This window comes from Lepidothrix coronata, unplaced genomic scaffold, assembly GCF_001604755.1.
Source record: "Lepidothrix coronata isolate B3197 unplaced genomic scaffold, Lepidothrix_coronata-1.0 Scaffold109, whole genome shotgun sequence".
Lineage (NCBI taxonomy): Eukaryota > Metazoa > Chordata > Aves > Passeriformes > Pipridae > Lepidothrix > Lepidothrix coronata.
The window spans coordinates 2,746,123-2,758,783 of NW_016690289.1; the positions used below are offsets into that span (position 1 = coordinate 2,746,123).

Here is a 12,661-nt window from a genome sequence, read left to right on the forward strand (position 1 = left end):
GCACAGAAGTATGTCAGAAGATGCTTCTATACAAAGATGAAGCAATCATACAACAAAATACGGAGTTGATTAATAATCAGCAATTTCGTGGCAAGCTGTTACACTTGACATAATACTTCAAAAGCATTTGAAAGCAAAGGATACAGATTCCTCACTTCTTCTGTAAACAGGTCGTGGTAATCAGGCATCTATGGGAGCGTTGTGATTTCCGACTACAGTAATAAAGTGAGATCATATATGCTATACAACTAACATACAATTTTCTAGTCTATAAGGACGCTCTTACCAAGGAGAACCTGATCATACAGCATTAACAATGAACATACTTGATGGCAGCTTGAGCAGAAAGTTATTTCCAAGAAAATTGGGAAGTTCTGAAGTGTGAGAATCTGACAGATTGCTCTCTGAGCTCAAGTAAAACACTGCATTATGATGTGTGATATTATACTTGTAGTTCTTCATGAAGGGTATTTTATGGCTTGAGTTTAGCATTGTTTTTCCACCAGCTTCCTATACTTTTTTCTCTTAAGTAACAAAGAAACAGGCTGATCAGAAACTCTATGCAAATACTTTTAACTCACATTTCTCACACAGCACACAGGTCTTTTGAAATCTAAATCAGAAAGCTTTCATTCTAGGCTGGGGAAAAAAATCCAACATTTTTAAGCCAATGAATAGAGTGGGTCAGAACTTCAGGACTGACACTTTTACCAGCTGCTCTACTGAAGGGACGGTAGCTTTAGTTCCTAATATGCTAGGGAAGCAAATGTTTTAATTATAGTATTGGTCTAGTATGTCTAAGTGAAAAAGAGAAAGGATCCAGTGAAAAAAACTGAAGAGACAACCAAATCTGTACATTTTAAAGCTTGTCAAGAAGAAGTACTCCAAGTACCATCTAAAAAATGGGCTTTTTGGACACAATGTAAGGTACAACCACATATGGAGGAAAAAACCCCCCACATTTTAGAAAATGCAGCAACCTGATTTCTGTACTGACTCCCAAATATCCAGACCTCCACATGATACATGGTTTTGCAAAGTGTAGCTCAGCTAGATTTACGGTAATTTTAGTCAAAGAAAACTTAGTTTTTCTACAGAAAAGATATTTGCGCCACTAATTATAACTGCTATAAGTAACCATTTGCAATAGTTTAATCCCTAAAACCTAAAAATAACTTCAGGTATGAATTACAGACAATTATTTTAAGTATAATTTTCTGACCCTGGTTAAAAAAAAAGAAGAAAAAAAAAGACACGGAAGGCTTTTTAATTGTTCTTTCCTCACAAAATGTTTTCTGAATAAACTAACAGAATAAGACACTCACTTAACAAATAAACTACAACACTGAGCTGAAGTTTCAGTGTAGTCAGGTTTAAGATCCTTCAGCATGATATGCAGACATCCCTGAAATGTGGTGGTAGAACTCAGACAAGGCAGGTAGCTTACAAGAGTTATTTCAGCTCTGCATTGAGAGTTCTGATAGCAGTCAGGTGCAGAGCTGAGAGGGGGTAAAGCTGCCCTTTTGCAAGACTTTGAAGTGCCATCATCACCACAACTGCTGAAGTTGTCTATAATCCGTTCCCAACCTACTCTTCAATAATAAGCGAGAGGATTCTTCAAGCTGTATCCTCAGCTGTCTTACAAATGTTAATCCATCAGATACAACCATATTTCTTTTTCACAAGCATATCAAGTCTCCTGTTATTACTTGAGTTACTTGAAATAAGTTACAACTGCTATTTCAAATGCAATCATATTATGATTCACAAATAGTTTGCTCTGTTTTCTGTTTCAAAGACAGAACAAGCACAATTTTTATGGGGAAAAAAAAAAAGAGATATACAGAGTAACCCAGAAATTCAAAATACTGTTGATAAGCACAGAATTCTCTATAGTACCTCAATGTGTTTCCCAAAGTTCTGAGGAAACCTCCTGTGTTTCAGTTTGTGCCCATTGCCTCCAGGTCTGTCACTGGGCACCACTGAACAGCCTGGCTACATTTTCTTTGTGCTCTCACTTCAGGTACTTAAATACAACGATGAGATTTTTCCCTTTGGCTTTCTCTCCTCCAGGTTGAACAGTCCCAGTTCTTTCAGCCTTTCCTCATATGAGCACTGTTCCAGGCTATTAATCATCTTTATGGTGTAGTGATGACATAGCCTTGCACAACACAACATTTTAAAACATTTCTTCGTTGAGGCTGAGTTCAAGATAACCACACTGGACCTTTCAGTGAAACACACCAACTACTGCAGGCCTGAATGTTTCAACCAGTAGCACAGATACAGATAAAAGAGAGATTTTTATTGTTGAATATTTAACAATTAGTTTGGCACTTACTTAATGGCTTCACACATGTCCAGTCCCATTTTCACACAATTCTTGGCATGATTTTGAAGAGATATAGGTAGTCCAGAAACACAGTAATAGCAGTCACCTAAGATTTTAATTCTCATACATTCATTTTCCTAGAGGAAAAAGCAAGGTGAGACGGTCACTTCCAACTTGAAATACATAAATGTAGGGTTACTGTTACAAAGTCTGATTTAAATGATGTTAGCAAATTCTACTTAATCTTGTTTCAGTAGAGAAGGATTTGGCTTGCTAAAACAGAAGTGCTATTAGGGTTTTGAATGGATGAGCCCTCCACCTGTTATGGTCCTTAAGGGGCACAATTGGGAAGTACATACACTGCAATACATATATACACAGAGTTGTACAGAGCTGAGATTAAAAAACTGGGCCAAACTATCCTATTCTCAATCAAAATAAAGCCTTTTTGTTTGAAATATGAAATCAAAAGACCTAGCCTTCCACATTTACATCTTTGAAGATGTACTATGGAATACTTCCAGAAACTACCAGTCATAATAGTATTTCTATAATTCAATGTATTTTAATGTAAAGGTTTTTATGTTTTTAAAACTAATACTGGACAATAGTTTTTGAACTAATAACTCAGGAAATTTTTATATGCTCTGGTGTTTCTGATTTCACCTTCACACATAAAGTTTGATGTAATTTTTTAAAAATAGCACCTAAATAAACAGAAGAAAATTTTCTACTTGCTTTTTATTCTTTCCTTGAGTAATCAAGAGGCTGAGGTCAGTGATTAAAATTGCTTCAATCAATATTGTCTCTCTCCTCCTCCAGTCTCTTAAATGCTTTTCCAGAGATCAGAAAACTAACACTTTTCTATCTTGAGTTTCATAATCCTTGTTATTGTAAAAAAGCTATTGAAAGAAGTATTCATCTGCCATTAAGCTTTACTGGTCTCCATAGGCTGTCTCTATTGGTCCTATTAGAGAGAGCTATCTTGAGTTTCACAGACTGCCACACTGATAGAAATACACTGATGCACTCAGACCAGAGCCAGAGTTTTCTCCTTCATGTTTCAAATCCAATCTTCCTGCCAAAGTCTCAGAAATACTGCTTGAAGATCCCGAGAAGAAAAAAATATTTTAAAGATGACTTACTTACTTAAACTAACAGTAGCAGCCCATAGAAACTCACCTTTGCAATCTGATCAAACTTGCCAAACAGCTCATTTAGCATGTGCACCAATTCCCCTGGTGAGCAGTCACTGGCCAAGCGAGTGAATCCCACAATATCAGCATACAAGATGCTAGACAGAAACAGAATTGAACAGAATCTTGGTCACAGTTTCCTTCTGCAGGACTCAGATTTATCAAACAACAGCAAAACCTGAGCATAAGCATTCTGGACTTCACAGGGGTATGCCTGTACCCAAAACAGCCACTGCTAAATGAAGAGCAATAAATACAACTATATTTATAGGCAAACCTACATTTACCTAAATAGGTGCTATGGTAATATAGGCATTATAGGTAATATATACCTATAGTGATCTTTATAGGTATTATCTTCTCAAGTATTACCTTTATAGTATACCTATATTTACAGGTATTTATAGACATTCTGTACCTATATTTGTTAGTGTATTAAAATATCTAAGAATGTAATTCAAACTAACTTGTCCAATCAAAAAGCCACACAAAAGAAATTGTAAAGAAGACTGTCTGAAATAAATGGTGAGTTATTTCTCTAACTACTAAAGTTTAGAATTAATAAATAACTGGATCCTTCAGAATATTTTTTCTCAGGTACTTTGTAAAATACATACGTCATACAGCTGTCTCTATTTACATGATATAAAGCCTGAGAAATCGTTCCAGTTAAGAAAAACACAAAATCAAAATAATACAACTGACGTGAATTACAATTTTGACTGGTATACATGAAAGCAAGATTTAATATTTTAACTTGAAAAATCACAGAATCACAGAATCTGCCAAGTTGGAAGGGACCCACAAGGATCATCGAGTCCAACGCCCAGCCCTGCACAGGACTACCCCCAAGAGTCTCACCAGGTGCCTGAGAGTATCATCCAAACGCTTCTTGAACTCTGTCAGGCTTGGTGCTGTGACCACTTCCCTGGGGAGCCTGTTCCAGGGCCCAACCACCCTCAGGGTGAAGAACCTTTTTCTAATATCCAACCTAAACCTCCCCTGATACAACTTCAGGCCATTCCCTTGGGTCCTGTCACTGGTCAATCAGTGTCTGCCCCTTCTCTTCCCCTCAGGAGGAAATTGTAGACTGCTGTGAGGTCTCCCCTCAGTCTCCTCCAGGTTGAACAGACCAAGAAGACATGAAAAGAGCCTGTTAATGTGTGGCTTTTTCTAAACAACTTCATTTTATCATCACCTTTGTGACTTTCTGGAACATGGAATTGTCAGCATTTGATCAGATTAACAGATAATAAACATTAAATTGTTGAAAATCATATTAAAAGGATTGCTTTCTTAATTGCTCACTTAACACTTTCTTTTCATTTTTTTTTCTGAATGTTGTTGATACATTTTGTTACAGTACAATACCTTACGTTGGTGTGCCTTTTGACATACAAATTGTGGAAGTTGTTGGTGTTTTCCAGCTGACCCGCCTTCGGACCTTGTAACCTCTGAATGATCTCTGCTTTCATTTCCATGGCAATGTGAGCAGGCAGTAAAGAAAGTAGAAGACGCTCCTAAAGTTTAAAATGAAATGTCCACAATTTCTTTAAGGAGAATAAAATTAGTATGGTAGCAACACTGTGCAAGGCACACATTATTGTCAATACTGCAGAACATTCTGATGAGGTTTGCACTCAGACCTGGTATGGCCTCCAAAGTTAATCAGTTCCTTGAAGAATATGACAGGAATATATACATGCTTCCAAGTAATACCTAGCTTCTTCAAGGTTAGAAAAAGCTTAAGCTAAACTTAATATCAGAAGAAGTTATGTACAGTAATCTATTCAATATCTGAGTAGTATGCAGCAAATAAAACAAGAGCTGCAAGGCCAGTTCAGAGGACTTTAAGGGAAATGCAGTCTAATTCACGTAGAATAGGCTAAATCTCTTTTTTAATGTATTTTAAATGTTTAGCTATAATTTTAGCAGTTGTTAGACTGAAAATAAAAGATAAAATACAGACATGGAATATTGCAAATCTTGAAATTTTGCAGACCATTTTGATATGTACTGTCCCCTTACTTTATTATTGCATTTGACAAAATATTTTTTTTAAATATTAACTTAAAAGCAAATTGAATACTAAAAGAACCCCAAACCCTACATGTTTTTCATCATATGTTGGCATTATGGTCTTCCTTTTGCAAAGGTCTCTTACATCAGTACATTTTCATTTTGCCCATTTTACTTGTGACAGCTTTAAACTCAGGTCCTATATCTCTGGAAAACAGATCAACAAGAACTCTGCAAAAAAAACCTTCTTTCTTTGATCATACTCCATCTTGAAACTGAAAAAGAGTAGAGAGACTAATTCTGGCTAAGCACAACAACTAGAACCCTGAGCCAGTGAGGAGAGGGAAGGCATCTGGAAAGCCCTAGTCAGAGTCAGAGAGAGAGACAGCTAAACCAGAAGAAATGATAATCTCAAAATGTGCATGATCTGCAGGTGTTACTCAGAATGATACATTCTCTTTGTTTCACAAAGTGTATTTTTGCAGAGTTTGCAGTTCTATTCATGAAGGTACCAGAAGAAATGTAACCATTAATCCAATTCTCTGCCTGGGATAATTACTTCTGTTCAGGTCTAATGACCTTGAGTAGAGCATAACAATATAGGGCTACAGACTCTTCGAATATTTGCAGCTACCTCAGCTATCTCTCATATATAAGGAAAACTTCACATTCCTCATAGCATTTGTGCACTTGTAAGCATAGCACTAAGTTATATGAGGCCCTGTGAAACTGATCCTACACATACTTTGTAAAAAACCTTTATTTCAGTGAATCAAGACAGAATCTTGCTTTGTCGCTAAGTAAATATTGAACTAAAAATTTTCTTTTTTTTTCCACTCTGATGAGATCTAAAAATAATTTTGATTCACATAGGTATGGACTGTTCTTTATTTTGCATACTAAGGTATATCACATAAACCGTAAGATGACTCATGAAGTAAATGTTCAAGATAAAGCATACCTGTTTCTAGCCTCACTAATTAGGGAAGAATAAAATAAGAAGTACCATTTTTCTACTGCTAGGATCTCAGATTTTACACATTGCAACTGAGAAGGACATATACAATTGACTTTTCATCAAAATGTTAATGTGACTTTGTTTCTTAAATGAAAGTTTTATTTAGTATATTAAGGCATTTTAGCAAGTTTACTTCCAAGAGATCGATGTATTTTCATTGCTTATGTTCACTGGCAATGTTTCATTTCAACTTGTTCTTGGTGGAGGCATTTTGCTAATACGGAAAAAATATCTGTACAAACAATAGATTTTTTTTTCCATAATGAAAGCTTATTCTTCCGACTTGATCTTTATCTAACAGAAAATTGTTATTTTGTGATGTACTGGATGGGTCAGTACTTGTTAATAATTATTATTACACAGTTAATGAAGAGGTGAATGCTCTGAGCTACAATTGGACATTACCATACTCCTGTTGTACCATGGCTAGTAAATGCAAGCTAGTTCACAATCTTCCTATGACTGTTATAATTCCAGACAAACAGTGATGCAGACACTCAACGTTAGGTTACTGCTTATGTGTTTGAAACCCAGAAAGGCTGGACAAAGGTCATAGGAAAAAGCAGCAAAGGTTTTCAAGGAAGCAAGAGAAAAAGCAAGAGAAAAAGTTTTCATAGGAAGAACCGTAAAGTCAACTACAAGCCAAAGAATCATATGAGAGAAGGGAAAAAAGAGAGGGGACATCAGGAGAGATGGAATATTTCCCCTCCTTTTTCTCTCCAGACCAGACCACTATTCCAGTCTGCTTAAGCATCCTGGTGAAGCTGTTCACCACACCAGAATTCCCTCCAAAGAATGTTTTCCTTCCTCTGTTTCCACTGTACAAAAGAGAAGGTTGCAACCAGAGATGGCTTTAGAGAACTGCAATTGGTGAAGCACTGTAGAATACTTTGCCATGCCCAGCTTGCACCTAGAGCCTTCAGCCACCCTCTCCGTCATGCAGGCTGCAAGCGCTCACATTTCAATCCTGAAGTTATCACTTGTGTGATAACGTGGATTGTTAATTTTCATTTCTTTCACTAAAAGACAATTGTGAAAGAAATTGAACCTTAACTTCTTATGAAGACTGTGACTGGGCTAGTCAGCTAGACAAATGCAAAATGCTTGCTTGCTTGTTCCCTCTCTTTTTGCTAAAAGATCCAAAGATACGCATAGCACTTAAGAACACCTCTTCCTTCCTGTTTTGTCATCACCAGTGGCTTAAAAGAACATAACTGAAGCATCAAAACCAATTGCTCTCCTCTCAACCACTCAAGTCACTTGTAGCTGAGACCTTTTAAGTCCTAGGGCTAAAAGACAGAGCTCACAATCTGTACTGAATACAACGTTATAGCGCCTTTCAATACTGTAGGGTTAAGTACTTCTCTCTTCTTCCTCTGGATCCCAGCAGAAGGATAGCAAGTAGACATCCTCCCTGGATTCTCCAACCAAAGATTTTCCATGGTATATGTCACACTGTTATTTGAGTTCCCTTATCTCAATCTCACATCTAAGTTGATTTCTTTGTCAGAATTTTCCCTGAATTATACAGATGACTTTAGCAGTGATTCGCAGTTACACACCATTCCTCTACAGCTTGATAAACTTGTTTAGTTAAAGTTAGCTTGGCTCATTTAAAGAACATGGGAGTCTGTTGTATTCTGCAAGGTGGCAATTGTGTTTGAGTATCTTGCATAGTATCATGATGCTGCTATGCAGCAAACAAACAAAATATCCTCAAATGCTTGGTACAGTACATTTTTTAAAGTGCATGTTTCACAAATCAACTTCTTCTTGGCTTGAGGCAATAACGGTTTATTTATTTGCTCATTCCTGTTTTGTTATGTAAACTACCAATACTGATTCACTCACATGTACAGGATTACACAACTAGCAACTCTTTACTGTAGTAGCATAATTCTAAGAATTTATAGATTTAAAGGTCAAATACTCTTCCATCTAGTCTGATCTCTTGAATAATATTGACAACAGAATGACATGGAGAAATAAAAGTAGTCTGATATGACTCATTACATTAAAATTAGCTTAGTGCCTTACTCTCAGTAGAGAGAAACACTCCTTCAAGGCAATTCACAGAATCTAATACTGAATTCCTGAGGGAGCATCTCTCTCTCTGTTTTCTATGGAGGGAACTGCAGGCCTAAATCTTGGTCTTACTGGAAGAAATGTCCATCTTTGTTGTTAAGCTTCTTCTGATGTTCAAGCAGCCTGCAGAAAAATTATATATTTGTAGATCAGTAAAGGACTATAGGAATATTTTTGTCCCTGTAATCTCATATAGGGATATTTTTGTCCCTTTCAATGTCATTTAAGGCACTGAATCATAGAATCATAATGAAATCTGATTTCCTGTGGGCTGGATTTTGTTTTCAGATTCCTCTGGCATATGTTTAATCATCTATTTAGCAAGTTTGACAAATCAGGTCAGGAAGTCAGCAGTAAGAGCTCAAGAAGCAATTAGCCTTACATGCATTCCGCTTCACAACAAAGTTAACAAATAAACAAATAACAAATAACTAATAAATATAATTAAATTTTCAACTGCCCTTGAAATGTATAAAGAGATCACCTACAGGAAAGGAATCTTGTGACTCCTGATCACAAAATTATGAAATAGCTATGAAGCTGATAGAGATGGGGATCAACAGGGTACTTGTTTGTCAAATTATGGTACTGTTCACCCAGACCTCATCATCATTCTCTTAAATACACCTACAGGGATAAATAGTTGTAAATTGCTTTTTCTTCAAGTTAACTTGGATTCTTGACTGGGAGGGGAGATGATTATCCCCTTAAATTTAGCCTATGTTAGTAATCTCCACCAATCTTATTAGCTGTGCTAAGACCAATAAATCAATTTTATTCATACACACCGAGAAAGGTACTCAATCTTGATTACAGAGACATAAAGAGGTGAAGAATTCATCAACTCCTCTGCAGTTTGTTCTAGTTGTTAGTTAGCTGAACTGTTAAAACTGTTAAAAACTGTTAAAATGTGTTGTGTATTTCTTACTTTGAAGTCTTGGCCCTGTTATATCTTTCTCAGTTCAAGATTAATGTCCATACTCTGTTCCTTGCAAACACAGATAACTTTGATCAGGTAAACAGCTCCAAAAATCTCCTGCTCCTAAGTATTTTCTACACTCTCTTCTCAAAAACCTAAACAACCTTCAATCATTTTTCAAAGTTTTTTTGACACAAATCCTAAAATTTTGCTCCACTAAACAAAGACATGCACACACCTACCCCCCTGCTTTATTCTTTTCAATATGTCCATGATTTACACTGCACAACTTTCTGCTGTGACATTCCTGGAGTTCCCTGTCTGCCGTTTCATGTCTCCTATTGTCTCCAAAATATTTTTCGAAGTTGCAGCCTTGAAATATTCTAGTTCTGGCCCATACTCTTTGCTTCTAGAATTATGACTCTTCAGACAGTTATTATAAACTCTCTTGATTAATATAATTTATAAAGTATTCCATATTACAGTATTTACTATCAGACCAATATTTGTGGTTTCTGCAAAAATGGTTGTCTATGAATGTCTTCACCTACCTCCTAGATCATTAATACAAAATACATAATAGCATAAACAAGGAGATGTGGTTCTTGCAGAACATAAAACACATGCCAACTCATTGAACATCTCCACTGCTAATTTCCAGTTACTCCAATCAAAATCCATTAGACTGTGCTCTTTTCATGGGGAGTGTCCGTACTTTTACGTTGTGCACATTGCATCAAACATCTTACTGAAATCTTCTGATTTTGGAAAGTTATTTAACCCAAACCTATTCCCCATTAAAAACTGAAAAATATTTTCATATGACTCGATTTCCTACCAAGTTGTTGAGTACATCACTGTATTTCTTTCCAAATGCAAAACCATCACAGTAGCATCTTTTATTTCATACTGATTGTTTATACTTTTTTTGTCTTGTGGCAGCCCCTTCGTTATGATGACTTTTTTCTTTGAATATTTCCAAAACACTGCTACTGGCCTTGACAAAATCAGACACAGTTTAAGGATTTTTCCTGACATCTAGAAATCTACATATCACAACTTTTACCATACTGAACCATTTTTTTACATATCTAATTGCTGCTTTTGCTTCCAGTTGTGGCTAGCACAGACTTTATGCCACAGATAACATCTCTCCTCAGGACAGAACTATGAACTCTCATCTGTTCTCGTCTGTTCTCCTAAAGGGCCCCCCATTGCTAACAACATTCATTCATGATTTATTTTTTTTTTCCCCATGGAAACTGAGTTTTTTTAAAATCCCCAAGCATGGCACTGAAAGATGTTTTGTTTTGATGACCCTTTTGGTGACATTTCAAGGTTGATAATGCCAGGAGCCAGAATATCAACACCAGAAAATCAATACACACAGGAGAAATGAAAGCACCATCCTCTCAGTCCTCACTATTTCCTCAGCCATGGAATGCAAATGCCCTCATTAAGTTATCTTTCAGAAGACAAGTCACAGGTGTCTGGGAGCTGCTCCCACAGGAAAGAGAGCCCTGAGAAAGGGCTGCCAGTGGGCAGACTCATGCTGGCTGCCGGGGGCCCAGGTCACCAGCTCAGACCACGGTGATGAGAGATGTTCACCCAAGTGCCGGCATTGGACCAGGGCCAGGGTGAAGCCCAGGGAAGGGCCAGACAAGCCCTCATGATGCTGCCAGGGAGCCTCTGTCTGTGGGTGAGGGGCAACCTGTCCCTGAGCTCCAACCATCCCTCCAGAAAGGGGTGAGTTGTCTTCAAACAATTTTGCAATGGCAAAACATCAGTGGTGTGACTTGCTTGCTTTGCAAGAACAGTACAGTCAATGCAGGCTTTTGACTGAAATACACTTAATACTTTTCAGGCTAAATAAACAGCGTTGTGCCCAGCTCATTTGCTGCTGAGTAGCTCTGTGAATGCAGAGCTAGCATCTAGCCGGTCACCTTCATCTCCAAACAACATTAAAGCTACCTGGAAGCACTGCTTCGCTGTCACGTTTTTTTCAGGGTAGGGATCTGAAAGCTCATTTAAATTCATAGGCTCATCACACATTTGGCAAAGACAAATTCCTTCACGGAACTTAGGGGGTGTTCAATGTTTATGCATAGATTACAGTTTGCATATGCAAGCTTTTTATGACTAATTTTGCAAATGATGTTCACCTTCAGAATACGTGCCTATCCTGCGGGTGGTCAAGTGACGAGTCATCAAACAGCAAAACAATAGTGTAAACAGAACATACTGACATACACAGCCAGAGCTGCTTAATTAACTGACAGAACTTCAAGGTTTGTTTCCATCTGATCCTGTTAGCTCTTGCTTTAAGTTTTATATATTTAAAGAACTGATGAAAAGACAGAAGAAGCATTTTGGAAATAATCAGTTTGAAGAGATTAACATGTTTATTACTATATCAGCCTTTAATAATGGTGAAGTATTACACTGCTGGAAATTGCTCAATACCATTCTTTTAAACAATAAACCCTTTAACTCCAGTACATCTCGCTTCACATTTTGAGAAGAATTTTATGCTATTTTTTCAATAGAAATGAACAAAACCAGACTCATCTCTCTTTTCACATATTTCCCTTCTTCCAAACCATCCATGCAATGTCAGGGAAGACATTCAAGAGTACTGCTTGAAGTTTCCTGTTCAGCTGCCCAGCTTAGAGCGAAACCCTGTGGTTGAAAGCATCAAATCCAAAGCAAAACAAAAAGCATTTCTAAGCCACAGCACTACACTTAAGTTAGATGATCACGTCTGAAGCACACTGTCAGCATCACTCCTCCATGCTCTTCTAGTTAACATGAAACTGGTTGCTTTTACCTCTGACATTGCCTGCTGATGTTCTAGCCATCTACTTACAGAATACCAACTAAGCATGCAAGAATGGATTTCTTTCTGTGTGTCGCTGGTGATTTTCCAATATTTTATTAGATATTATACAGATATCACACATTTGTGTGATCAAATGTTAGTCACCCCACAGAATAAGGATCAAAACCAAGGATCGGTCACCCAGCTATACCTGTCAGGATGCTCATAAACACTTCAAAGTGGGTCAGACAGAGAGGTCAGAAGCAGGGCCAGA

The 12,661-nt window shown here is 37.2% G+C and overlaps 1 protein-coding gene across 1 annotated transcript in view; it reads right to left on the reverse strand.

Annotated features, from left to right (window-relative positions):
* The window catches only part of ADCY2 (adenylate cyclase 2), a 210,831-nt gene that overhangs the window by 68,689 nt on the left and 129,481 nt on the right, over positions 1–12,661 (reverse strand). The window contains exons 5-7 of the mRNA XM_017824122.1: positions 4,900–5,048; positions 3,515–3,626; positions 2,342–2,469 (exon numbers count right to left, since the gene is read on the reverse strand). Coding sequence (XP_017679611.1) covers positions 2,342–2,469; positions 3,515–3,626; positions 4,900–5,048 — 389 coding nt within the window. The remainder of the gene's footprint in view (positions 1–2,341; positions 2,470–3,514; positions 3,627–4,899; positions 5,049–12,661) is intronic.